Below are 27937 nucleotides of genomic sequence, written 5' to 3' on the forward strand. Positions count from 1 at the left end.
CCTATCCCTGGTGGCTGCTGTCCTGGGTAAACTGGTCAGCTCAGGGCCAGGGAATGGGGACAAATGTTAAGGGATTAGGAGGAATGGCTGGGCCCAGCAGGAGGACCCTCCAAGCTTGGACTGAGTGATGCTAAATGAGCTGAGGTGTTCTGAGCCACATGCAGAGGCATAGCTTACAAGGTCAGGGGCCTTGACACAGGTATCCCAGGAGGCCAGCATGGAGGAGGCCTTTCCTCTAAATGTAAGCCTGATTGGGCTAATGAGGCGAGGGGAGGGTTCTGGATGCGAGACCTTTTTCTGGGGTGTAAAGGGAGCATTCTGGATGGGCAGCGTGGAGGGGGTGCCCCATTGTAATTTTATCACTTTCTACTTCTGGAATGATGTGTGTGTGTGTGTGTGTGTGTGTGTGTGTGTGTGTGTGTCTCCACAGGGAGACACCAGACCCTGGGAACTTCATTCCTCTGTAGCTGTTCCAGCGGCCATGTGGCGAGTGCCCCACCCACCTCTGGGCCCCACCCTGGGTTGGGGAATTCTATGCCACCCCAAATCTTCCCTGGGGCCCCATGGGCGGCTCTGCCCCCTCCTGCCCCAACCTGCCAGATCATGCATCCTGAGCTAGCCTGCCTCTTGGGCCCCACAGAGAAGAAGGACCCAGGAGCCCCCAAGGGCTGGGCCCCATGGGATAGGAGCTAGGTGTGGCTTCTGCCTGCCATGCCCCCCCCCCCCCCCCCCCCCGGCCAATCCACCAAGATCTAGGTGGGAACCGGCTAAGCTGTACTGAGGAAATAAGGGTGCTGGGGTGCTTGGTGACCCAGAAGTATTCAATCAACTCCTTCAGTCCCCTGCCTGGGCCTGCTGCTAGGTCCCCACCCTCCCTAGAATGACTCTTATTGCCCAGGAGGTAGGTGATGAAAAATTTGACCCCCAGCCCTAATTATATGACTTCAGGAATGTTTGAGGTGGGTGGGGGAAAACTGCCTCACCCCCCCCCACCCCAGATTAATGTCCATACAGGTCTGGAAAGAGTCCCTCTGGTTCTGGAACACTACTGGGGCATGATGTTGGTGATCTGGGGCCCACCTGCCCCTGTTCCAACCTGGAGAGGGCAAAGTGGCAGCCGGGCATGCCCGAGGAGGCTGGCTTGGCAGCAAAGGGCACCCCGCCCCTACTTTACTGCATTTTGTTCCCGGCCCCCCACGTGGGCATGGGGCCAGGCCCCAAGGCAGGGCTCGATCCTGGGGAACAATGCCTCCGTGTTCCTCCTGGTGGAAGGGAGGTCTGCGGAGGATGAGGTGGGACAGACAGCAAGCAGGGCAGGAGGGAGCAATCCAGGGAGGGCCTCTCTCCTAGTGATACTGCAGGAGCTACAGAGGCCGGGAGTTTCCCAGAGGCCCTGAGCCGCCCTGGAGCAAGGATGCTGGGAAGCCTAAGAGGGGAGGGCACCTAAATGCAGGGACCACCTAGACCGGGGTCAGAAAGTCTTCAGTGGCAGCAGGAGAGAATTGGATGGAATAAGAGGTGGGACTTCTGAGGCTGAAGAAAGCAGTGTGAGACCGGAGGAAGTGAGGGTTCATGTTTGGCAGGATCCCAGAATACCCAGGCTCCTGCCCTCCCCGGGAGGGGTCCACAGTAGCAGTGTGTCCTGGGTCTGGCACGGTGCCCGACCCACCATCTCCCTTCCTCTGGCCTCCTGGGTGTCTCTTCTTGCCCCAAGGACTTAGGCCAAGACGGGTTCGAAGGTGCAATGGGGATTAGGATGCCTGCTCTCCCCCTACCCCTCTAGGGAGAAACTTCCCTGAAAAAAGGCTGGCCCCGGAATCCAGGACCCAGACGGGGAAGTTGGGCTAGGTTTGGGGCACAGGCCGAGTCGGGACAAAGAGGGCGAAAGTTGGGGCTGAGTTAGAGACGGGACACAGTTGAGGGACCGGAGAGAGAAAATGGGGGAGGACCGGCCCACCTGGGGCACATGATTTAGGCGCCCGCCTCCCCCGCCCCGCCTGCCCCGTCCCACTTCGCGCCGCGCCTGCCCCTGCCCGGCCCGGGGGAGGAGACGGGGAGGTTTTAAAAGCGATTCGGCCTCGCGGCGGGCCGGCCAGTGAGTGGGATGGAGCGAGGCCGGCCACCGCCCCCGGCCCGGGCCCGCCGCCCGCCCGCATTCCCTCCGCCCGCCCGCCCGCCGGGCCCGGGCGGCGGCCGAGCCCCAAGAGCCGCTCCCCTCCCCCGCGGTGAGTCGGGAGGGACCCGGGAGGGAGGCGGTGGCGCCGCGGCCGCAACTTTTCTGCGCCGGACTCGTGGGCGGAGTGGGGGTGCGCCCGGCAGGTCCCCCGGCCCTTTGCGAGCGGGAGGGAGCCCAGCCTCTGGGGGCTGCAGGGACAGCGGAGACGGTGCCTCTGGCGGCGGTGGCGGTGGAGTCCCGGGGCGCCCCCTACGGAGCGGGAGAAGGGCGGCCCAGCCTCAACCCTCTCCCCAGGTCTGGGGGCCCCAAGAAACTCATGAGAGCTGGTGGGGAGGGCAGGTTCCAAGACGACTGTGGCAAGTCAAAGTGGGCAGGGGGTTGGCGGCTGGCTGGGAGGGCATGAACCTAGCTTTGGGTGAGGGAAATGGATCTGTGGGTGCTTGGGCTCCTGTGAGTGTCTGCCTGGGCTTGGTGGGAGTTGAGACTGGAATAGTTGGTAGGGGTCTCCTAGAGTTCTGTGGATAGAGGCAGGGAACAGTGGTTCAAGTTCTTGACATGTCAGCCAGTGAGTGGGGGTGGAAAGGCCTTCCACTGAAGAGGTGCGGTGGGGGCCTAACAGTGCAGACTGGGTTTGGGAGGGCTTGGGAGACCCCTCTCCTCCCTTCTGGATCCACCTGGCCCAGGAGAGAAGGGCTCATGGGAAGGGAGCTAGGTTTGGGAGATTCCTGGACGGCTGACTCCCCAGCCCTGTGTATTTCGGGGTCCCTGTGCCCTTGGGCTGTTGGAGGAGGGTGAAATGCCTAAACTGAACCCACATTCTTCCATCCTAGCCCCAGATTGACCTCTGACCCCAGTACTGGACTTGACTGCCATCAAAGCCTACACTGACTTTACTACGAAGCCGAGACAGGCCCAGACCCAGTAGCTTCCTAAATGCCTTGGAGGTTCATTTGGTTCTTTGTCACCTGTCCCCTCTCTGCTCCAGCCCCAATCAGCTGCCTACCCATGATGGGTGGTATATGAGGGTGGCTGGGGGATGTGGGACCCCTGGAATGAGGGGTGTCCTCTGTCAGCCCTGACCATGCCAGTCTGAGCTAGAGGGCAGTACCTGACAGGTGCCTGGGCTTAGAGGAGAGGTGATGTGAGACACACCCTGCCCGCTCACCCACGCACCCTGCCCAGACCAGCCTGGTACATGTGTTCACATGCTGCCATCCTTGTGCCAGCTCTGCCTGAGCACCCAAGGGGGCACCCCCTGCTCTCCACCCTTGCAAGATGTCCTCTAGGAGCTCCCTCAAGGCCCCAACTGGTAGGCCTTGTCTGTGGGCCTGGTGGGGGCCCTAACTTAGCTGCTGGCCTGGCCCAGGGCTGGCACGCAGAGCACATGCGTGACAGGGCGTGTCTGGGGGTTTGGGCCTGTCTGTGCTGGCCCGGCCTCTGAGTCTCCGCAGACCCTTGCTCAAGAGAAAGAACGAGCAGAGATGAATGCTTCAGGGACCCCCATACCAACCTTTGCTCGTTGCAAGTGGAGGCCAGATGTGTGCAGGCCACAGCTGTAGGGCAGACCCCCATCGCATCCACAGTCCCCGGGTAACTGGCTTCGTGGATGCAGTGGGATGACCAGCTTGTCATGGACCCAGGTGGTGCTTTGATATACCTTAACACATTTTTCAGAGTTTGCCCTTCACCTTAAAGGCCGGGTGGCGGAATCTGTTCGAAATGAGTAATGCTGCCAGGAACGCTGGGCCATCTTAAGAAAACTCCTTCCTGTCCCTCTCTGTCTGGTCCTTCCCCACTTTGGATGCACTCTGTGCCAGGCTCAGGCGTGGCATTTCCTTAGGGTTCCTTTGTGACCTTGAGCCTGGCCCTGAATCCCTCTGAGCTGAGTTTGTCCATCTGTAAATGGGGACCATTGGGAAAGCGACTGGGGAGAAGTGCGCACCCCCTCCCTATTCAGGCGCTCACCATCAGATCCCTTTGGGGGCACTGTGGACGTCTTCCCGCTTGCCATCAAGTATCCTGGCTGGACACAGAGGTGTGTCTGGGGAAGACTTGTTACGCGGGAAGGACGTTCGCAGAGGGCACTGGGTGTGTGAGAATCCTTGGGCAGACAAGGACGCCGCCATGCTGGGCACGGCTGAGTCATGCTCCAGCGGCGCCTTGCCCCAGGGTGCTGGAGCTGGCGCCACCCTGGGTGTGGTCACTGAGCTGTGACCCTGGGTAGAGTGGGCCTGGGTGGTCTGGGATGGGGGCCTGGATGGTGAGGGCCCAGGGACTTGACTTCTGAGATACTAAGCCCCTCGGCCCCTCCCTGGCTTGGGTCTGGTGTCACAATTCAGGACTGTGTCAGCCCCATCCTGAGAATGCCTTGGGGAGCCTAGGGACCCCGAGTCTTGGGCCTAACAATGATCAGAGTGCCAAAGGAGGAGGACAGGGCCTGGAAGCCCGTGACTGCTCTCGAGGCCAGCAGCCCCACAAAGGCACGCCAGGACTGGGACATGGACCTATCTGAGGATAAGGCAGAGGTGGACATGGAGGTAGGGTATACCCCTCAGTTAAGAGCTCATAGCATGAATTCCCAGGGGGCCCCTGGGAATTCCGTCACTGGCCTGAGGGGGATTACAGTTTAAGGCAGGGGTTGCAGTATGGTTTGGTGTGGCTGGGCGTAATGGGGGCTGGGATGTGACTTGCATGGTTCCCCTATTTATAACAAGTGATTCAGTCCTCACTTACTCACCCCTTCCTGAGCCCGCCCCCTTCCCCCAGCCCTGGGTGGGCAATGGGGCCCACCCACTTACCAGTGCCCTGCCTTCCTCCACCCTGGTGCCAGCCTCTGAGGGCTGCCCATCGGAGGGTTGTTATGGTCACGGTGATGGGATCGGGTGAGGGGGGGTGGGTGCTGGTGGTCAGGCGGCCCTTGGCTAGGCGGCCCAGGTTGGCGGCTGGCTCAGGGGCCCTAGCCAGGGAGCCTCTGCGGAGAGTCTGGGCCCATTAGGCAAAGCGTTAGTGACAGGCTGGGAGGGCGGGCGGTGGCGGCCGGCAGGGCGGGGCCTGTAGCCCTTGGTATTTTCCGATCCCAGCTGCTCTGAGAGGGTGGAAAGTATTTGGGGACCAGGCTTGGGGGCGGCGGTGGTGGTGGCGCCCCCGGCGGAAGCAGCCCATATTCATTCTTGGAACATGGGGTTGAGGGGGGTGACAAGATGGTGCCTGTGTGTCCTCATGCCTCCACGCCCTGTCTGCAGCGCATTCTCAGGCACACGTGCATCCATCTGTGCAGCCCAGGGCCCACCCTCCCCCCACGCCTTCAGCTGCCAGGAGCTTGGCCCTCTCTGGACACCATCTCTTGAGAGTCTGAGAGGCAAGGGCCCTGGCTCCTGGGCACCTGCGTGGCAGTGCCCCCTCTATGCAAGACCCAGGCCTTTTGTGCCTGCAAGGATGGGGAGTGGCCTTGGCCCCAGCCCGGGGCTCTGTGCAGGGGAAACCCCACAGGAAACGGGCCTGGCCAAATGGCCGCCCTTCCCGTTCTCGTCCCTGGGACATGATTGTGCTGTCTCACTTCCGGAGGAGGCCCAGGGAGGCCGGCTGCCCTTCGGGGCCTTGTCTGCTCCTGGTTGGTGCCCCAAACCCTGAGGGGTCAGGGCTGGGCTGGGGCCCTATGAGACAGTGGGTGGCCAGTTATGCGTGTGTGTATGGAGGTTGGGGGACAGAGCAGGACATCTCTCCACCTGTCTCCTAGTGGTGGGCACCACCAGATCTGGGCGCTGGGGTCCTACCCGTGAGTGGTGTCCTCATTTCCATTATCCTTCTTGTTTCTTCCTGGTTCCTGATGACAATATAGCACTGTCCTAATTACATGTAATCCTCATGGGATCCTTACCACCACAGTATCCCTGCTTTATAGACGGGGAAAAGGAGGCCCAGAAAGGTGGATTGACTTGCCCAGCCACCCGGCTAGGAAGCTACAGAGCTGGGATTCAAATCCAGCCAGCCTGGCTCCGGAGCTGGCTCTCTCTCAGCCACAGAACCCTGCTTACTGAACACAGGGCTGGTTGCGTGCTGCACCCCCCCTCCCCCCCTCCGCCTGCCCCAAACCCTGCAAAGGACCTGGAGCTTGGTTTAAATATTCTGCCGTCGACATCTTGAAATTCCTAATTTCTGAATGAGGGCCCTGAGCCCCACAAATTCTATAGGTGATCCCGGTTCAGGGCCCTTGCTGAAGGACGTACATACTCTCGGTGAAACCTCACTGTGCTATGAGGTGGAGGCCCTCGGCTCCATTGTATAGATGGGGAAGCTGAAGCTGGGTAGGCATTTGGGAAACCGCTGAGCTTGGCTTTGCACCTCAAACCTGTTCCAGTTCCCGGGTGCCCACTGCTGGCATCTGCTCCAGTGGGGCGAGGGCTGAGGCCTGACTGCCGAGGAGACGGGACCACGGGGGGAGGCCCTGGTGGTTTCCTCCTGCCCTTCAGGCTTCTAGGAAGTGGCGCCAGCTGGGGTGAGATCACTTCCTCAACCGCCTGCCCGCCACCCCCTCGGCTTCCTCTCCCCATGGCCCCATTTAGCCTGCCCAGGGCTCAGTGGTGGTGATGGGGGGTGGATGGGAACAGGGCATTGTTGTGGTGGAGACCTGGCTCTGGGAGTCCCTGAAGCCTTCCTGGCTCAACGGGACCCTCCGGCATCTCTTCCTCTCTGGGCCTGGGACAGAGGGCATGGCTGGGACAGGAGCATCGAGCCTGGTGGTCTAGCTCTCCCTTCAGCTGCTGGTGCACATGGGGAGAGGGTATCCCTGCAAGGCTTCAGAGGACAGCAGAAGTCAGGACATGGAAGGCAGATGTCCTCAAATCTCATTATCTCCTTTGCTCTCTCCTCCCTAGGTGCCAGCCACTGGCCCCGCCCAGTGCCCCCCTAACCCTGTGCCATGGCCGGCTGGGGTTCCTGGGGATGGGATTTGCTGCCTGTCACAAATCACATTGCCAGGGATTTCCAACCGACCCTGAGCCCTGCCTCTGGGGCCATCGCCACCGCCACCAAGGATGCTGCCCAGGGATGAGGTGGCAGAGAGGCCCCCACCGTGTACATCTGGCCTGGGGAGCAGGGCTTAGCTGCTTGTGAGCAGGGTCTGCACCAAGTCGTGTTCACAGTGGCTAAGTTCCGCCCCCCGGGCCCTCACCTCCTCTGGCTCTGCTGCCTCTCCCCGCCTGTCCCACCACCTGGGCCTTCCTGGGCTCTGCCTCCCGTGCCTACTGAGCTGAAACACAGTTGATTTGTGTAGACTGGCTCAGTTCAGCAGGAACAGGAGTCAAGCCCCCTCAGAGCCTATGGCCCCCACCCTCCCTGGGTTGGCTGATGACGGGAGCGGGGTCGGGGGGGGAAATGAGAATCCAGACCTAGAGCTGTGTCTGGAGAAGGGACTTGGGGAAGGATGGGGCAGATGCGGTGGGTGGACCCAGCTGTCTGCAGGTCACCTCTCCCAACTCTGCACTTGGGGACCACCCCCAGTCCTACCTCCAGCTGGGCTGTGCTTCCAAGGAGGCTAGAAGCAGGGGGCAGAGGGGTAGGTAGCTCTTCTATGAAAAAAAAAAACTGTGTCCCCACCTGGGTGACCCTCTGGGCCTGGAGACTTGGCCCCTCCTCTCCCAAGCCTGGTGGGGGCATGGGCCAGGCCCCACCTCTCTAGCAGCCAGTTACCCAAGAGGAAACTGCCTTGGGCCCCCAGACCGTTAAATGCCAACTCCAGGCTTCCGGAACCAGGCGGTCTGACCTGAATGTGCCTGGCCCCTCTGCCGTGGGTTCTGCAGTTTCCTAACTTGGGGAAGGAGCCATGCCCCGCACACAGGGTGGGTAATGAAGCTCTTAGAGACCCCAAAGGGACACAAGCAGGCCTGTTCAGTCCTGGGGTGGTCCCAGAGTGTGGAAGAGCAGAGTGAAGCCCCCAGGCTGTCAGGACTGGCCCAGTGTACCCCTTCCCCACCCAGGGCCAGTGGCAGACAAGCTTGGGGCAGAATCAGTGCTGTGTATAATGCTTGCTGTCCAGTCGAATAAAAGTTGCCCCCCCAAACCTCATTCCTGAAGGTCTAGTGGTTTGTGATTCATTCCTGCCTCCCATCCCTGGATGCTTTTTGGGTGGGGAGTGTGGATTGACCCAAACTTACTGTCCAGGCACCCTGGGCTCCTGACTTCACAGAACCCCTGCCCCGCCCCCCACCTGTCCTAAGGAAGGAGGCAATTTAATCACAGGGGCTGAGAGGGCTCCTTGGGTGTGGAAAGGTGACCTTGTGGGGTGTCCTGGGATTGTGAGGTAACCCTGAAGGAAACCCTGGGGTGTCCTGGGATTGTGAGGTAACGCTGAAGGAAACCCTGGACTGGAGGGACTTTCTGGGCTGATGTGACAGAGAAAGCCTTTCTGGGAGGGATCTAGATGGGGTCATTATGAGTAATGCCACATGCCAGAGACCAAGGGGGGATAGAAATCAACCTCAGGTATGGGTGGGGAATGACCCTGGGGGAAACGCTGCGCATTCAGAGATAACTGGGACCTGATGGTCTTGAGCTAGTGACATTTGGGAGTGTCAGGCCTGGGGGGAAGATTTGGGGTGCCTGGTATCTTGAGAATGCTAGTGGAGAACTTGTACTTGAGGGGGACATTTGTGAATAAGTTTGAGAACTACGTGGGTACCGTAAGGGGAGCCTCGGGTCTCAGAACGGCATTTGGAGGTGGCTGGGACCGACCACAAGGGCTACTACCTCCACCCTCCCAGGCCTCTGGGCGGTGCTAAGGGCGTGCTGGCAGGGTCTGGATCAACCCTCACATACCTGAGGGAACAGGCGGACAGGAGGTGGGGCCGTCTCCAATTGGTCCCCTCGAGCGCAGGGTGGTGCTACAAACCAATCAGTGCCCAATACTGCCGAAGCCCCACCCTCGGCACCCTCTAGTAGCCTGCCCCGCCCAGCCTCCCAGGGAACCCTGTCCTCGCCTGCCCGGGCCCGAGGGTGACCCATGCAGTCCGTCAATCCCTAAAGGAAAAGTCTCGAGAGAGGTCTTTCTTCTTGGGGAGCAACAGAAGGCAATCGAAGGCCTTCTTGCTGTCCCCTAGACCCCACTCTATTTGGAGACTGGGAGCCTCATCCGCGGTGTAGGAGCCCAGACAAGCTCTGGCAGCGCCCCCATCGACCACGCACACCAAGGCCTAGCTTAAACCCAGGGTTTCCAGCTTTGGGCAGGGGTGTCTTCCTCACCCAGCTGCACGCAGCACATGCGACCCCTCCCCCGCGTCTCCAGCTCAGCAACTTGGAGGCAAGTACCCCCAACAGTGGGCTGTAGCCAGGGCACCCCCTAGTGGTCATTCCCAGCGGTGCAAGGGCCATGTAGCCTGGGGTGGGCAGCGGTCTTTCAAGGTACTAAATCAAGCTTTCTCTTCCTAAAATGGGTGCCCTTTCCTTAACCTTTGGAGTCTCAGTCTTCTCGTCTGTAAAATGGGAATGATCCTACAGACTCACAGAGCTATTGTGACAAGTGTAACATGACAAGTGTAAAGCACTCAGTGGAGGACTTGCTCATAGTGACCTCTCCACCCTGCCTGCCATTATGCAGCCTATTACCACTGGATAAAAACAGCAGTCACTCCCATTCTGTCCTCACCTGAAGCTGTGCCCACAGGCCAGGCTCGAGATTTTCTATGGAAGGAAAATGGAGGGGCTCTCGCTGGGGGTGGGGCACGCACCTCAGTCTCAAAAGAAAAAGCTGTGTTCATGCTTTAAAAAACCAAAAGGAAAAAGGAAATACAATATACGGTTCAATAAATAGAAAAAAAAAGTTACAAAATGATGTGATCTTTTGTCCTTAATCACAAGAAGGGAAAAGATAGAGGGATGTGGGGGTGGGGAGGCCAAAGAGACAGCAGCTGAGACTTAAGAGATGCAAATAGAAAAGCAGGTTAAATTGAGAGAAACGTGGAAAGGGAGAGTAAGGTGAAGGGGCAGAGCAGGGAGGAGGAGGAGAAAGGGAGAGACAAGACAGAGCCAGAAAATGCCCACATGCCAGCCTCTTTCCTTTCCAGATTGGGGACGTGGGTCCCTGGCTCACTCGTGCTTGTCTCCCCTGACACCGGGTTTGGAGGACAGCGTGAGCCTGGCTCGGTTCCTGAGTTGTATGTCCAGTGACTAGCAGGTAGGGGGAAGGGACAGCAATGGCCCCCCCAGCCTGCCCCGAGACCCTGGCACCCACAGGAATGGGAGTCCTGACCAGGTGGGGGGTGAGGTATGTGGCCAAGGCCTGAGGCCTCTTCAAATCCTTCAGTAGGGGGAGAACCATTGGTCCCAGCTGGACAGCCTGGAGCGGGTACAGGACTGTGGAAGGGGGCCCCTGAGGCAGTGAGGGGAGGGTACGAAAGGAGATTTAGATACCCTAACACAAGTCCCATGGGCACCCAGAGTGGGGCACCAGGAGGGTTTGCTACATTGACTTTGAGAGCTGGTTAGGGAAAGTCCTGCCTCCCAGCTCTCCTGGAGCCCACATCAGGCCTGTGAGTTTGGGAAGGGGTAGTCTGCCTATTGCTTTTGGGGTACACAAGGCAGGGTCATAACTGCTACCCAAGCGCACACCCCTTTCCAGTGCTCTGGGTGGTGGTATGGCTTCTGATCCTCACATCTCGCAGTCGTTCGCACACTCCTAGGCACGCATGTGACAGGACACCACTCCCCCACATCTAGCTGGGTTGGGGGGACGGCAAGCAAGACCACCTAGCTCCAGCTGGGCTTCTTCCCTGACTTAATACTGAGATGTCACATGGGCCTCCAGTCCAGGCCCCTGATGCAGAATGGGTGCCACAGAGGCAGGGGCAATGGGGGACCCCTCCCACCACCTGCCTGCTGCCCCTCAGCCAAAACGTTCCCGCACCAACAGCATGAGCTTCTTCTTGCCTTTGTAGGTTTGTTTGAGGTTCTCTAAAAACTGGGCAAACTGAAGGTGCCCATCAGGTGCCAGAAGGAAAGTCTCGCGGGCCTTGCCCAGGAACTCAATGAAGTCACCGTAGTGCCGTGGGCTGATGTGCGTGAGGCGGGAGTGGCTGGTGTTGATGTAGGCTGCCACTGCAGCGTCTAGGAGTTGGCAGAGCGGCGCCCGGTCAGTGCCCATTGGCTTGGCCGCCCGGCGGGCCCCTAGGGGACCCAGGCCAGGCGCTGAGAGGGTCCAGCGGCGCAGGATGTCAGAGAGCATGGGGGCACAGTGGATGCTCCGGATGATGAGCGGGACAATGGCAGAGAGCTCGTGCCGGCCTAGGGAGTGGCTGAGGGAGCAGGCCCAGAGCACATCATTGACAGCGGGATGGCTGTCCTGGTTGAAGGCGATGCTGAGCTGAGCCAGGGCCAGCGTGGCCAGCTTGTAGGCCCGCAGTGGCAGGCCACGGTGCTCCATGTAGCGGGCCACGGTGAAGAGGTGGGCATGGCCCAGGCCACCGGCAGCCGCATCCAGCACTATCTGGTAGGCCGCCTCGAAGGCTGCATGGTTCTTCTCACACAGGGTGAGCGCGGGCAAGGCGCAGTTCTGCGGGTCTTTCATGGCGCACTGCAGGGCCAGGGTGCGGGCGCAGGCCCAGAGCTCCTCCCGCCGGGGCGCATCAAGCTGCAGGCGCAGCAGCGTGGCATGAGTGGTGCTTGTCACTGCCACAATGGTAGCCGCTTCCACTGGCGTGAATAAGGAGTACCAGTTTTGCATGATGTTCATCAGGGCTTGTGGGCCTAGGGAACATGAGTGGGTGACATTGGTCAGGATAGGGGGCAGGGATACGGATGTGCATCCAAGGGTTTATTCCCTACACTACCATCCCCAGAAGCCAGGGCTGAAGACACATCCCCTTTGTCTCACCCCCTGTGTTACCCTTCCAAAGGAGCAGGAGCAGGAGGCAGCAGGACTGGGTGGGAACTCTGTGTGTGTGTGTGTGTGTGTACACGTGCACGTGCATGCAGGCGTGTGTGTAGAGGTTAAGCTTTGGTGCCAGTGGCCCTTTTCCAAGCCACTTTAACGTGGCCAGACTCCGAGCTTTTGTCCATCATGGTCCCCACCGCCACCCATCTGCCTGACATTCCCTCTCGGCCTAGCCCTGAGCACAGGATGAGGCCAGAGAAAAGTCTCTGCTTCTCTCTGTGCCCTCCTGATACCACGGGGAGATGGGTGGTGGGTCCCCTAGGGAGCTCTCACCGATCTCTGTGGCACAGCTGACCAGCCAGCGTACCATCTCCCTTCGCCGCCAGGTCATGGTGCTCAGAGTCATCCGCATCACCTGCAGGGTGGGAAGGGGGAGAGAAGGGAGTTACCCAAAACCTTGGGCAGGCAGAGGGAGGGATGTCAGGGATCCTGATGGGCCCAGGGAGATTTGGAAGGTAAGGGCTGAGTCAATAAGCCATACGACCTGGGCAAGTGGCCTCATCTCTCTGGGCCTCAGTTTCCTCATCTGTAAAATGGGGGTAAAAATCGTATCTACCTCACAGGGTTGTGAGAATTGAATGAAATTATGTAGTAAAACTCTTTGCACAGTGCCTGTCGCCTCAAAGTGCTCAGCTAACATCAGCCATTAGTATTACTGCCGTAGTTGGTGTTATTCTGAGGCTCTGTGGATCCTACTCTAAATAATAAGCCAATCTGTCCCTTCTCTCCAGAAACTTCTACGCTTCATGTCAGCAGATTCCCCTCTGTAGCCCCCAACAGAACACCCGCCCTAGACGCCCCACCTCTATAAGCACCATCCTCGCTTGCCTCTACCCCAGGACCCTTCCCCAGTCCTATCTGGTGGATCTTGCCTTCTGGAAGCTCCTAAGCAGAGGGTCTCCTCTTCAAACCTCTGCTCTTGTCCCGCCACCCTCCCCCCAACATTCCTCTAATGGCTCCACCCACCACAGGAAGTTGGAGGGACACAGTGTGCTAATGACTGTGTTTTGGCTAATTCTGTCCGAGGGCCCCTGCTTACTAGTTCTACCTGTGAGGGACCCACCCCACCCAGCAAGCCAGCCCCAGGCTGTTCTTTATCCTCATATTTCACTTGGGCTGCCCTCTGAAGCCCTGCCCCTTCCACATGCCACACCCTACAGTTGGTTCCTCAACTACAGGCTGAACCCATGCAGGAGGATCTCTGCCTTGCCCTGGCAAGACTGGACACTCACCCGCAGGACCCGCCCCCAAGACTTTCAACCACAGACCTCCCCCACCCCCAGAGGTGGCTCATCACCTTCAAGACTGTCTCCCCAAGCCCGCCCCTCAACAGCGACTGGTCCCTCTAGGCTGGATTCCCCTACAGGCCCTGCCTCCAAAGAAGCTACTTATTGGCAGGCTTTGCCCCACCCCACCAGATTTGACTCTGCCTGCCTGTAGTCCTAAACTGTAAGTCCACCAGCCCCAGGCCCCATTTCCAAGGCCAGAAGCCCTAGGTCCTGCTCCCTCTTGTGGCCCACTCTTTCACCTGCAGGCTCCATGACCCTCCTCCCTGGCCTCAGCCACACCCCCAGATTCTCACTTTCAGACTCTGCCACTGAGTCCCTCATTCACAGACTCACACCCAGTGATAACCTCATTTGCTCACTCTCAGGACTTACTGACTCTGCTGCTCTGTGCCCCTGCCTCAGAGGTCTCACTCACTCTCAGGCCCCGCCCACAGGCGGCATTGCCCTCTCCCATCCTCCTGGGGGCCCCCACCTGCAGGCCCAGCTCCAGCGCAATGCCCAGCAGGGTGGTGTCTGGTGGTGCGCTGGCTGGGGTGGCCGTCTTGCAGGCATCCTGCGCCAGTTTGAAGAGCAGGGCTGGAGAGTGGATATTCTGCTGGATGGAGCCCAATACTGCATGCAGCCACTTGGGGTCTCCTGGAGTGGGGGAGGAACAGAGGCACCACTGGCACATCAGGCACTAGCCCCTGTCACTGCCTGACCTGTTCATGCAGGTTCCTCCACACAGGGGCACAGGTCTGTGTGCAGAGGGACATGCACCTGGCAATGATTCTGTGAAGATCTAGAACACTCAGCACTCTCAACTGGTTCACCTCCAGTGGGAGGAAGCCACGTAGGGACCCACTGGACGCCTAACAGTCAAGGGCATGGGGAGCCAGTATGCCAGGGTTCAAACTCCCACCTTGTCACTCACTAGTTGTTTGACCCTGAGCAAGTCACTTTAACTCTCTGCCTTGGCTGCCCCATCTGTGCAATGGGTAATACTAATACAGTGGTGTCTGTCTCACAGGGCCGTGGTGAGCCCATACTTGTAAAGGCCTAACGTGGCAAAAGCTACACAAATGTTAGCTATTGTCACTATTATCACTGGCCCGGATCCTACAATTCTCCATCACTCCTATCCAGCCACATCAGCCTACTCTGTTCCTCAAACAACTAGGCACAGTCCAGCCTCAGGGCCTTTGCACTGGCTGTTCCCTCTACCTGGAATACTCTTCTCAGATGCTAAGGACTTAACTGTATTCCTCCAAATTCTATGTTAAAGCCCTAACTCTCAACGTGATGGTATCTGGAGGTGGGGCCTTTGGGAGGCAATTAGGTTTAGTGGAGGTCACGAGGGTGGGGCCCCCATGATGGGTTTAGTGCCCTTCTTAGTAGAGACCCGAGCTCTCTCTTTCTCTGCCATGTGAGGACACAGTGAGAAGGCAGTTGTCTGAACACCAGAAGAGAGTCCTCACTAGGAACGGACCATGCTGGCACCCTGATCTTGGACTTCCAGCCTCTAGTACTATGAGAAAATAAATTTCTGTTGTTTAAGCCACCCAATCTGTGGCATTTTGTGATGGCAGCTCGAGCTAAGACACCAGATGTTGGCATGGCTGTCTGCACTTTCACGTCTTGGCTGAAATGTCAACCTGATTTATCCCCCTTCATTGCACTTGTAACCTTCTCACTTACCACATAACTATCTCCCTTACCTTATTTATTGTCTGTCTGCCCCCACTAGAATGTAACACCACAGGACTTGGGTCCGTTTTGTCTACTGCGGCATCCTTAAGACCTACCACAGTGCCTGGTCCATCTAGAAAGTGCTCCAGGAAAACTGGTAGAATTTAGTAAAAGGACAAAAGGAGGGAGACAAAGGAAAGGAGGGAGAAGGCAGAGAAGGAGGGAGAAGGCAGAGGAGGAGGACTGGGGGACGGGGGCAGTACCATCCTCACCCTTGGCAGCAGTCAGCATGGCGGAGGCCAGCTCACACTGGCGGGTCTCCAGATGGCCCAGGATGAACCAGCGGGGGAAGTGGTTACTCATGACGGAGTCCAATGGGTTGGGGTGAGGCTCTCCAGCTGGAAGCACTGTCTCCAGTACAGGCAGCCTGGGGTGTAGGAAGAAGCAAACCCACAGTGAGGTGAGGCTGGAGTCTCCATCCTCCCTAGGAGAGAGACGTTTCCTGCCTCAGCCAATGCCTCCCCTTGGGCCAGCACAGCCTGAGGACCTAGAAAAACGGAAGACGACATGTATGCAAGATGTTCACTGCAGTTTTTTTGTTTTTTTCTTTTACACCTAAAGCACTTAGTCTTCCTAGGTGGTCTCCTATCCAAGTACTAACCAGGCCCGACCCTGCTTAGCTTCCAAGATCAGACAAGATTGGGCTTGTTCAGGGTGGCATGGCCGTAGGCTGCAGTGTTGTTTATGCCCATCACGATGCTCTATTCGTGCACCAAAGGCCATGTGGCTGATAGAGATGATGGGATTATTTGTATCCTGAGAGGGCCTTAAAAAATTCTGCTTCTGCAATCTGCTGGTGTACTGTGGGAAATAAGGTATTTTATTGTAAGGGGTGTGTGTGTGTGTGTGTGTGTGTGTGTGTGTGTGTTTGCAATGGCTCCAGATTGGTTCTTTTATAATGCATCCTTACAGTGGTTTGTGTACCATGTAATACAACCAAGCCTTTAAGATACAAGGTACAAATGAAAACAAGGTGCAAAGAATAGGTATAGATGTATCATCTATGTAAAAGGAAGACCGACTTTCAGTTTCCAGATTATAGGTTTGCAGAAATCTCGACTCTTGCAGGATAGATAAGAAAGCGGGAACATTGCTTGCCCCAAGAGAGATTTGGTAGGTTGGGACAAACCGGCCTAAGAAAATACTCTGACTTCTGTGCCACGTAGATGTCTCTCAAATTCAAAATAATATTACACATTCATACGTATATGTTTTTTTGAAGGGCATGATAGTTTATTTTTCAAAACTGTATCACTGATCGTAATGATGAGCATACACAGGATGGGTTTTCACTTGGGTATTAACACTGCAGTATTTTTGTATACTAAAATGTTTCAATAGGACCAAGAATGCTAGAGAAATTACACATTTATATTTAATAATCAAGAGCACAGGGCAGCCGGGAATGCCAGCATGGGAATTAAATTAACCAGCTGTGAGTTCCGGCGGGAGGATGGTGTTGTGAGCATACCTCCCACCCCCCAATCCTGACTGAGAGGAGTCCCCAGCTATCTGCCTGTCCTCACCTCATGGCTCGCAATGCTAGGCGGTAGGCCAGGTCGGGGTCGTGGGGCAGCAGTGCGGTGAACAGGTAACGGGCACAGGTGTGCATGGGCACGCTCTCCCGGAACAGCACCTCACCGAAGCCGCTGAAGGGACCCCCTGCAGGGTCAGCCTGAGCTCAGCCCCCAGGTGTGGGCTTGCTTCTGTGTTTCTTCCCCTCCCCAGATCTTCCCAGAACCCAGGCTGAGTGGGGGATGGGCAGACCCCAGGATAGAGTGGCTGGGACTAGGGCTGAAGAGGTCCCGGCCTTGGGGGAACAGGGCTGAGACAGAAAAACTCTGTAAATTCACAACGAGGAGCCCCTGGTTACCACTGGGTCGGGGACAGGACTCAGATGCAGGGTGAGGTCATGGAGGTGGGGGCTGCACCTGATTAGGGGCGGGGCCAAGCTGGCTCCCGGCTGCAGTAGAGAGCTGGGCCTCAAAAAGAAGGACCACGGGCAGAGCCAATAAAGTACAGCTGGGCCTCAACGACTAGGCTCATTGGCTTCCAGGTAAGCAGGGGGAGGGGCCTAAGCACTCGCAGCTGTTATTGGCCACCAGAATTTGCTAGGGGGCGGGACAAAAGGCTGGATCTCACCTTTTAGGAAATGCTCAGGTAAAGACTGAAAGGGAGGGTTGGGGGCGGAGCCTCCGAATACAGCGGCAACCAGTCTAACTTAAACCAGGGGTAGGACCCTATTTTCAAGAACACCCAGGCCTAGGGGAGGGAGCTCACCTTCCAAAAGCAGCCCTGCCTGCTTGCGCATCACCTGCACAAGCCGCTCGTCCAGCTCCACCTCTTCCAGCAGCGCCAGCAGCTGCTCCTCATTCCGCACCACTTTGTCCTGGGCATACAACCCCTCGGGCAGGGCCCGCTGCTGTCCCAGGCCCAGAAGTGCCACCTCCAGCGCCAGCGCCAAGTAGGACTCCCCAGGGCTCCCAGGCACCAGCACGTGCTGGTAGGCCGCCTTCCGCTTCTCGGAGCCTGAGTCTGTGGGAGACCGGCACCAAAGATCCTGGAGGGGGACCTCCATTTCCGGGACCCTAATGGCCCTTGACCCCAAGCATGGAGACTGGGAGGTTGGGGTATACAGGGAGCCCAGCTACTCCCAGCACTGACCAGGGGGTGGGGCCCATCTTCAAGTAGCAGATAGATCTACGGAGGCCTCACTTTCAGAAGCTAAGCCTATTGGCTCCTGGCATTGGCAGGGGTGGTGGGGAGGAAGGCGGTGGCAAGGGTAAAGGTAGAGCCTCATTTTCTAGGGGTACTAAGTCAGGGGGCTTGGCCAAGGGGGTGGGGATCACCGCACCTCCTCATGGGGTCCCCAGTGTTTGTACCTGGATAAAGGGCGAGGGTCTCCTCCTCCAGGCGACAGGCCTCCAGGAGAGCCCTACAGAGGCAGCCAATGGGGTCCAAGGGGTGGCCCACCCATCCTTCCATGTTGGTGATGCAGGTAGAGCCCTTCTGTAGCAGCTCTGCAGGTGGGAAGTGGAGCTCAATGCCCAACCACCCTCCCAAGCCCCTAGAGGGGACTTCCTCTCCCTGAACCCCCAGCCCACCACCTGCCCCCCACCCCCCGTGGCCATCTTCTCCCCTCTACAGCCCTAGCCTCCTGTCCCACAGCCGCACCCAGGCCTGGCAGGACACCCAGAGGAAACTGGGCACTTTCTAAAACATCCAAACAGTATCATTCCCTCTTCATAACCTTTAATCCCGCCCAAATCGCTCAAGCCCGACCAGCTTTCAGGGCCCCATGGTAGTCACCCACCCACCCCACGTGGCAGTCCATCCTCCAATCTCCCACGAGCTGTGTTCTCTCTTGCCTCTGGGCGCCTGTCCACGCTGTTCCTTCTATCTGTCCTTTTGAGAACTACCCCAGTGGAGGCTGCAGGCTGCTGTGCTTACTGTGCTTCTGAAGTTCAAGTTCTTGAACTCAAGCAGTGGCTTCTATGACTTTCAATCCTGCAGCACTTCCAATGGTTTTGTGAGCCTCAATCCCCTGTATTAAATCTTTTCTGCTCAAGACACCTAGAGTGGTTCGGTTTTCCTGATGGGACCCCAAGTGGTACCCACAGACTGCTTGGGTTGTCATAGCCCCCAGTAGTTGGCATCTACATCTGCAGCTCCCAGGACCCAATGATAACATTAGTGCCCACCTTTTTTCTGCTGCTTGTAGCTCTCAAGCTGGTGCCGCCGCTGTAGCCGAAGTGTGTTGATTATGGCACCTGCTAGCCTCAAGGCCTGGCGGGGGTATCCATGAGCACGCAGGGTGTCCACACGGGCACAAGCAGTGGGGAATGGCTCCCCAAGCCAGAGGGGGCGACCCTGGGGGTCGAACGTCAGCTTGTCGCTGCCCATGTGGCCTGTGAGGCTGGGGCCATAGCAGTCACTGGCCAGGATCCTCTGCAGGTGAGTGTCACTCCAATGCAGCAACCCAGCCTGTAGGGCTCGGCCAAACACGGTGTGGCGGGAACTTGCAGCCACCACCTCCTCCTCCTCCGGGCCTGTGGGAGAGGTGTCCAACCCGGCCTAGCAGTTGGTTCATGGCCAGTTCCCCGCACTGAGTGCTGGCTTGGGGCTAGACTCTGGGTGTATTGATGGACATACATCATTTCCCCAAATCCTTACAGCAGCTTTTAAAGGTTCATGTGAATGTGAGCGTGTGTTGGGTGAGCTACTATAGCCCCTCCTACAGGTAGACAATAACTGTCTGTCCATTCTCCTCCGCCCCACATTCTATTCCTTTTTTTCTCTTTATCTCTCTCCCTAGTCCCCCTTCTTCCTTCTCTTCTCCTGTTTCTTTCCTTCTATTTCTGCCTCTCTCTTCTCAATATCTTTCTTTTTCTTTCTCTCTGTTCCCCCTACCCGTGCCTCCATTGCCAAGAGAAGGCTGAGTCAGGAGACCAGCTCAGAACTACAGGTGTCTTAAGCATTTCGCTTCACTGTCTCTTGGGCTGCCCACTGCCCTGCCCTGGGCACTCGCTCCCTCCTGGTTGGGAGGACAGGCAAGGGCTGGGGCCCCCTTTGCTCTCCCCCAGAGCACCATGATGGGGAGATTGGGCCACCAGCAGAAGTGATGCTTTTTGGGGAGATGGCAGGGATCCCTTTCTTACCTGGGCTGAGGGCCATGGTGGGCTGCAGGCTGGGCCCGTCAAAAGAGTAGTTGCCTTCTTCCAGTGGGCACACGTCCAGCTTGTCCCACTTGTCAAGCAGCTGGAGCCAGCTTGCCTGCTCCTCTGGTTTGCAGTGGGGGCTCAGGACAACGCACACCCACAGGGCCCCTGAGGAGGGAGGGAGGGCAGTGAACATGGGCATGGAGACGAGTCAACATTTATGTCAAATGTCAATAGTAGAAGCATACCTGTCTGGTGTGACTACCACTGCTGGGCACTACCCTCTGCTTCACCCTCACCTTGGGCCTCTGAGGTTACAACTAATGGTCTCTTCGCTTTACAGGTAAGAAAACCGAGGCATAGAGAGGTGAAGTTACTGCCTCAAGGTCACACAGCTGAGAAGTCAGAAGCAGAATTCAAAGCCAGGCCGCCAAACTCGTCTTTTTTTAACCCATCGTGCTTATCACCATGTATCACAGAGGTCAGCCCCTGGTGAAAATCCACCCTCTTTTTGAACTGCCTGCCAGCTAAGATTTATTTTTACATTTTGAATGGGGTGGGGGGGGAAATAAGAATGTTTTGTGACTTGTGAACATTTTATGAACGTCAAATAAATAAATAAATAATGTCTGTAAGTGATTCTATGGGTGTACTGCCACATCCATTCAGTTACATGTGTCTATGGCTGCTTTTCCGCTGCAACGGGCAAAACTGAGGAGTCATGACAGAGACCAAATGGCCTGCGAAGCCGAAACTATTTGACTATCTGGTTCCTGTGGAAAAGGTGTGTCAACCCCTGGTCTGATGGGTTTGTAGTATTTTCTTATCTGTTTCCCTTACCAGGTGTCAACTCCACGAGAGCAGGTATTTAAATCTGTTTCTTGCTGTAGCTCCAGCAATCTGGACAGTGAATGCCTCGTACTGGAGGTGCTAATGAATGGAAGAAGGACTCAGGGGCCAGACCCTAATCTCAGGGAGGACAAGACTGGATGCTGGAACCCTGGTGCCCGCCCATCTCCAGGCCTGGGCCTTACCCAGCTCATCCCACAGCTGCCGGCACTTGTCTGTCATGCCAGCGCCCTGCTGCCGCCACAGGGCCAGGCGTGGGTCCTGCAGAAACTGCTCGGTCATGAGGATCAGCATGCGTGCCCCATTGGAGTCCCGCATCCGCAGCATCTCCCGTACCTGTGTGCGATTGGGGTGATGAGGATGTGGCAGGGCGCCGGCACCAGGGCCTTTCAGCCCCACCGCAGCCCTGCTGTGCATGCCCCGCTGTGTATGCTATGCCCATGCAGCACCTTGCAAAACATGGAGCGCAGCTGCTGGCTGGCACCGTAGTAGCCGCCATTGGACAGCAGCTGCTTCACCTGCTCCTGGATCTGCTCCTCGTCCAGGTGCCAACAGTTGGCATCCTCAATGCCTGCACCCGCTGTGGGGTCTGGGGCACCTGTAGGGAGTGAGGAAAAGCTGAGGCTGTAGTTGGGGAGAGGGGGCCTCTGCCCCTGCCATCATTCGGTCCTCCAAACCACTCGACCCATCCCAAAGTTCCATCCATCATCCATCTATGAAAAGCCACGTATCCATGCACCATCCGTCTGACCATCGTCCCATTTAAAATGTCACTTACCTATCTATCCATCTATCCATCCTTCCCACCCAAAACATCACTAGCTCATTCACTCATTCATCCATCTTACCTGAGAAACCACCCACCAATCTGTCCATTCACCCATCCATCCTTCCATTCATCCATCTCATGCAAAATGCCACCTACCCATTCATCAACCCAACTATTCAACTTGTTCAAAACATCACTAGATCATCCATCCCACCTGAAACATCACCTGTCCTTCTACTCATACATCCATGCCACCCAAAACATCACCCACCCAACCAACCAGACCACTCGACTGTCTATTTACTCCCCATGTCATGCCATGCATCTACCCATCCACACATCCATAACTCGTAGCATACTTACCTATCCCATTAGTTCATCACCTGCCCTATCTAACTTCGATCTGCTCATCTATTATACCCATGCCACTGATTCATCCATCTAACTACCCACCCCCATTTGTTTTTCAACTCATTTGTACCAACCACTCAAAATACCCACCAATCTATTCATCTGTTGATCCACACAACTGCACTATCCATCCACCCAACTAACCTCAACTTTCCATCTATACTTCCCCCATCAAACCATCCATTCATGTCTCCCAAAACACTTACCACCCCATTAGTCCACCCATCTGTCCTACACAAAACATTCACCCACTTAATCCGTCCACCATGTCAGTCCACACATACAAACATTCCATGCACCCACCAACTCATCCCCAATCCATGTACCCATTGGTCCTTCCAGTTTTCTACCAACCCCATCTGTCCACCACCATCAATGTACCTCAGCCCCCTCAGTTACAGCCCATCCTACCCACCCCCACCTTCAATTGCCACCAATTCCCCATTTACCTACCATCTTAGTTAATCACCCATCCACTCACCCCATCTGGTATTCCGCACCATCAGTTCACTCAGCTCCCTATCCTGAACACCTTCTGTATCCACCCACCCTTACCCTCAATTATCCATCCATGTCTGTACCTACTACTCATCCATCTATCCACCCCTCATCCTGCTCCATTCTCCCCACCATTATAGTTAGGCGACTGTAGCCCCAAACCTTCCCAGAGCTCGTAACACCTCCTAGTCTATCTCCCACCAGCACCCACTCCTGACACCCACGTGCTTTTCATGCCCTCTACCCACACAAGCAGGTCCGTCCCTGGGATCTTGGGACACCCTTGGCCCTGGGGCCTGACGTCCTACTGTTCCGTCAACTCTCATTCTCCCCACTGGCTGATTTCCACCATTCATCTGCCCATGGCCATTCAGGATCTTCCACCTAGTAGGCGTGAGACTTTGACCTTAGGTGATGGTACTGCCCCCACCCCTGCTCATGGGTCAAGGGGACCCAAGAATTCCAAGACAATTGCCGGTTCCACGACAAGTGATGTGGCTGTGCGCTGGGGCCTCATTGCCCCCATCGGACCCCTGGGCACCCTCACCGTGCACCAGATTGATCTCGGAGCCCAGGAGGAGGATCTCGTCTGCCAAGCGCTGGGCAGTGGGCAGCACCTCGGTGTGGTGTGCGCTGATGAGGTACTGCACGAACTTCTGCAGCTGGTCCCGGTTCATCTGGGAGAGTGTCTCAGAGATGGGCAGCCGCAGCTCTACCTGGCGGGCATGTCGAATTCTGTACAGCGACAGGGCCACCACGTGGGCACAGTAGAAGAGGTCTCTATTGTCACAACCACAGCTCACAGATGTGATCTTGCAGCGGTCAAAGCTGATGGAGACATGGTAGAGGCGCTCGGGCTCTCCAGGGCCTCCTGGTTCCCGGATGTTACCGCTCAGATGAAACCCTAAAACAAAAACCAAACCATCGCTGCTGTATCACCCCAGGGACGGCGGTACTCGTCCACGGTGCACAGCCAGACTTGGGTGCAAATGCCAGCTGAGTAACCTAGTACAAATCACTTACCCTCTCTGTGCCTCAGTTCCCTATCTGTCAAATGGGAATAAACAGTAACGTCCTCCTCATATGTTTGTAATGAGGATTAAATGAGTTAATAGTTTGCAAGAGCTTAGAACACTGTTGGTATACAGTAAGTCCTAAATAAACAAAAGTATGAATAATATTAAAATAATGTCAAAGATGGTTTTCTCAGCCCTTGAGTTACCATGGATACAGCCCAGGGTCTGGATGCCCTCTAACTTTATGGGAACATGCCAAAGGCCTGTAACACTTGGAGGTGAGGGGCTGATGTGGTAGGCCAGAGGCCAAGTTACCCCATCACCCCTTGCCCCTCCCTGGCCCCTGGGGAGCCCAGATGCCAGGCTCATCCAACTGGTTGGGCAGCTCAGGCCCCAGCCAGCCCATGCTGCGTCATGCGGGGAGACAGTGGCTTCCTCATACCGGCTGGAGGTGGCCGAGCCTGTGGCCAGCTGGGCCATGTCCAGGCAACGGGGCCCCCAGGCTGACAGGGTTCAGGGAGGTCAAGCCCCTGCCTCCAGCTGGGGGATGTGACCTGCCCCCATGGAGGTGTGGTGTTCCAGAGCTCACCTGTTTTCTGGCTCAGCTTCTGCTGGACCCCTTCTGAGCCCCACTGCCTGAGGTCTAGAATTATCTTTCACCTCTAGCTTTAAACCTCAGCCCCTCCCCTTCCCTGGATGTCGCTCCCTGAGGTCTAAGACCACTCCTCACAGCTGGTCCTAAACTTCTACCCTCGACTCTCACCCGATGCTCATTGCCTTAGGTCTGAGACTATCCCTAAATCTCTGATCCCAACCTCCACTTAAGTCTCTCTGCCTGAGGTCTAGGATCATTCTTACCTCTAGCCCTAAACCTCAGCTCCAACGCCTCACTGGGTCTCTCTGCCTGAGGTCTGGAACCTCCTCTGATTTCCCGTTTACAGCTGTTCCTTGATGCGGCCTTGGTCCTGTCTTCCTCCCCGTCTCACCACCTCTTCCCCACTCTCCAACTAAGTTGTCTGAGCTAAGAAACCACCCGTCCCCCCACTCGCCCTAATCCACCATCTCAGCCTGCTGCCTGAGGTCTAGGCACACCCCTGTTCTTTAGCTCACAATATCGTGTCCAACCCTCCCCAGGGATCTAGAACCTTCCCCCGGCCAGGCCTTCCTCCAAGCCTGCTCTGGGTCTCCTGGCCTCCCTGGCAGGGGTGGGGACACGCACTCACCTACTTGGAGCACGCGGTCAACAGCCCCGCTCTGCAGCAAGTGCAACCCACGGGTGAAAGGCACCCGGGCATCATGCTCGCCTTCTGGGGGCTGGTAGCCCAGCGATGAGTACATACATATCTCCCGTTCGCTGCGTGGAAATGACCAGAACACAATGCGCTTTTGGACTGGCTCTGGCACCCGAGAGAACCGCTCCTCGACCTGCAAGAAGGGCCGGTGGATTAGAACCCCAGCTTGAGTCCTGGCTCTGCCACTTACAAGCTGTTTGACCACAGGCAAGTTGACTTGCCTCTCTGAGCTTCGGTTATGTGAGATGGGGATGTTAACAGCACCGGCCTCCTGGGGAACATGATTAAATGTGCATTAATCTACACGAAGTGCTTACAATAACACTAGGCCCATAGTCAGTGTTGTAGAACTTTCTGCACTTTCCTTCTCAATGTCAGGTCCCAGCGTCCAGGTGTAAGGTAGTTTTACCTCCCAGACTTTGAGAAGGCAGGAGGAAGGAAGATAAAAGTGATAAGAATAGTGAGTGACCAAGACGACATTTTTTAGCCTACACTAGGCTAAATGCTTCATATATGCAATTTCCCTTAATTCTCACAAAATCCTAATGATACTCATTACCCCATTTTGCAGCCTGAGGAATGTGAAGCTCAGACGTGGCTTCAATTCACTTGTTCAGGGTCCCAGAGCTGGTGAGCTCCAACTGCCAAGAGAGATTCTTCCCAGCGTCCAAGGGTACTCAGGAAGGGTGCGGGATCCCGGCCACCCCCATGAGCTCTGGGCAATGAACTGATCTGGTTGAGCTTGTGTTTCATCTGTGCTTGCTACTCACTGGCTGGGTGACTTTGGGCAAGTTTCTCAACGTCTCTGTGCCCCAGTTTCCTCAGAGTGGGAAGGAGAACCACAACTCCAAAGGGTTGCAGAAAATTCTATGAGCTTCTATGGGGCAAGACCTTTCCTAGTGCCCGGCCTGGCCAGGGCTGGTACGTGGGAGCCCCGGAGATGGTTTAAAGATCATTCTGGGCATCTCGCACACAATGAAGGGACAGGGAGGGACCCTCTAGAGCCCAGGGTTTCAGGGGGAAGTGGGAGGGCCAGTGACTGGCCCAGGCCTCGGGGACAGTTGGCAGATGACTAAGGAGGGATTTTCCAGGCCCTGAATCAGAGCCTGCTCCATCTACACTTGGCCCAGACCCACCAGTTTCAGCAAGCTCCCTAACTGTGGAGAGGCCAGTGGCAAAGAACAGCCCCCTAAAACTGGGCAGAGCCACTGAGGGCTCAGAAGGCTTGGTCAGGTGTGGGCCACATCTCCAGGTGCTTGGGCACCCATAGGGAGGCTGGGAAAGGGGAAGTACAGGGCCCCAGCACTGGGGCATCCTGGCAGAACCCTCAGAAGCCACAGAGGTGGGGTTCCAGGTGCACTCGTTTAGGCATCATCAAGACCCAGACCCCAATCCTGCTGCCCACCTCTTGAAGGATGGGGATGGCTAGGGTGGGGAGAGAGAAGGGTGAGTAGTGGGGGATCTGGGTGGGGACCCTGAAACTGGAGTAATCCCTGCAGCCGGCCAGGAGGGGCTCGTAGCCCCAGGGGGAGGTGGTCTCAGGGGTTCTGGGGATGGGAGTGGGAGACCAGGCCTGAGGGAAAGATCTGGAGAGGGGGCTCCTCATGGGACAGGTGGGTTCTGGAGGCTAGCAGAGTATAAAAAGGTGTCTTAGACTGAGATGTCTGGAAACGGGGGAGTCCTCCATTGGGGGTGGAGGGAAGAGATCTGGAGGACAGGAACAGGGGAGGGCAGGTCTTCAGGAGCAATGAGTGGGCCTTGTAGGAGTTGGAGAGAGGAGTGAGGATTGAATGGGGTGCCGTAATTTGGGGATGAGGATGAGGTGGGGAGAGGGATACTCAAGGTTGTGAGAGGACCATGGGGAGGAGAAGGAAGTGTCAAGAGTTGGGATCTGGGGTGGTGAGGGCATCCCTGGGTCTTCTGAGCTGGAGGGCACCGCTGGCGGAGAAGGGATGAAGGTGGGTCATGGGGTTTGAAGGAGTGAAATGCGAGTATAAGGGGCTGCCCCGGGGCAGGATTGAGGATCTTGGAGGGCATTTCTGATGGCGGCAGGTCCGGAGGCTAGGGGCCGGTAGCGGGAGGAGAAGGCATGTCAGAGAGGGGGCTAGGGGTGCGACCCTCCCCCCTCCTCCTTGGTCACCTGCTCGAAGGCCCAGCTCTCCGCCACTCGCTTGGCGCTAAGGTCCAGCAGCGCCTCGGGCCGGCCCCGGCTGCGCACAGCCCCGGCCCCGGCATCACGCTCCTCCGGTCCAGCGGGGCAGCCCCGGCTGCGCTTGGCCGCGGGGGGGTCCATCCGGCCGGGCCGGGGCCGGGGCCGGGGCGGGGCCTGTTGGGGGGGTCGGTCCGATGCCCGCTCCGCTTCGCCGGCTCCAGCGACCCCTGCCCGTCTTCCGGTCCTTTCTCTGCGATCGGCCTCCCCCGGACCCCCGCCGCTCCCACCCCCGCCCCGCGCCGGGCCGGCCAGGTGATGCGGCCCCTTTAAGATTCTTCACAACAATGAAGCTGCTTCGGCCGCCGCTTTATCCTCCGCCGTCGTCCCGCCCCCGCCGTCCCGTCCCCATTGGCCCCCCCGTCAGCTTCCGAGACCCTCCTCCGCCATTGGAGGCACCGCCAGACCCGTCTCCAAGTCGCCACTGCTCATTCGTTATATGTACTGCCTCTTTTTCCGGAGACCCAATAAGAGCGCTCAGCGAGCCACGCTGTCAATCAAGCGGTGCCGAAGGCCAATCAGAGAGGGAGAATCCCCGGGGCGCAGGCCTTATGTAGAGTTTCGGGGCGGGCTCTGGGTTCATTCACAACATTCCTCCCCCGCCCCCCTTGGGCTGGACAGCGCGCCCCGGGCAGCTGGAGCTGCGCCCACACACGGCTTTGTTTACTGAGGGTCGCTTCCGGGCGCCGCAAGGGGACAATCAACACGGCTCTGCCGGGGAGCGAGACAGAGCGGCTGGATCCCCAGGCAGCAGCTTAGCCCCTCCTTCCTCTGGGCTGCGTGACGCGAGAAACTCTCAGTCTCTCTAGGTGCCGGGTCGTTTTGATTCTTTGAAGGGTGGGGAGGTCACAGGCCTCTTACTAGAATGCGTGGAGATCACAGGCCTCTTGGTAGAGCCTCTCTCTTGAAATAGAGCTCAATTCAAGTACATCCTTGAGCCCCAAGCTAAGAAGCCGCAATCCATTCTATGCCCTAAATATTACACTGAGTCATATGAAATTGCTGACAATTTCATAAGGTTCAATGTAATACATGTCAAATATGACTACCTCTTATTATTTTTTCTGACCCAGTTTGTCCAGGCCCCATCTTTGGCCTGGAAGTCGTCCATAGTCTTTAT

The 27937-nt window shown here is 57.1% G+C and overlaps 1 protein-coding gene and 1 pseudogene across 1 annotated transcript; both read right to left on the reverse strand.

Moving 5' to 3' along the window:
• Positions 1-10926: 10926 nt before the first annotated feature.
• On the reverse strand, positions 10927-27116 carry ZSWIM4 (zinc finger SWIM-type containing 4). Its single transcript, XM_039882756.1, has 14 exons — positions 26749-27116; positions 24540-24741; positions 22848-23204; positions 21072-21220; positions 20808-20958; positions 19774-19941; positions 18817-19164; positions 17998-18135; positions 17396-17650; positions 16642-16777; positions 15328-15482; positions 13860-14023; positions 12372-12453; positions 10927-11911 (listed from the first exon to the last, which is right to left on the reverse strand). The coding sequence occupies exons 1-14, from the start codon at positions 26899-26901 to the stop codon at positions 11052-11054; spliced, it is 3318 nt and encodes a 1105-aa protein (XP_039738690.1). The 5' UTR covers positions 26902-27116; the 3' UTR covers positions 10927-11051.
• On the reverse strand, positions 15668-15786 carry LOC120618694 (uncharacterized; annotated as a pseudogene).
• Positions 27117-27937: the final 821 nt, after the last annotated feature.

Source organism: Pteropus medius, unplaced genomic scaffold (genome assembly GCF_902729225.1).
Source record: "Pteropus medius unplaced genomic scaffold, Ma_sr-lr_union100, whole genome shotgun sequence".
Taxonomy (NCBI): domain Eukaryota; kingdom Metazoa; phylum Chordata; class Mammalia; order Chiroptera; family Pteropodidae; genus Pteropus; species Pteropus medius.

Coding starts and splice junctions, on each gene's coding strand:
- ZSWIM4 (XM_039882756.1), bottom strand. CDS start 26,901: ATGGACCCCCCCGCGGCCAAGCGCAGCCGGGGCTGCCCCGCTGGACCG. Junction 20,959..21,071: donor TGCGCTCCATGTTTTGCAAG/GTGCTGCATGGG, acceptor AATCGCACACAG/GTACGGGAGATGCTGCGGAT. Junction 14,024..15,327: donor CATGCTGACTGCTGCCAAGG/GTGAGGATGGTA, acceptor CCCCCACTCCAG/GAGACCCCAAGTGGCTGCAT.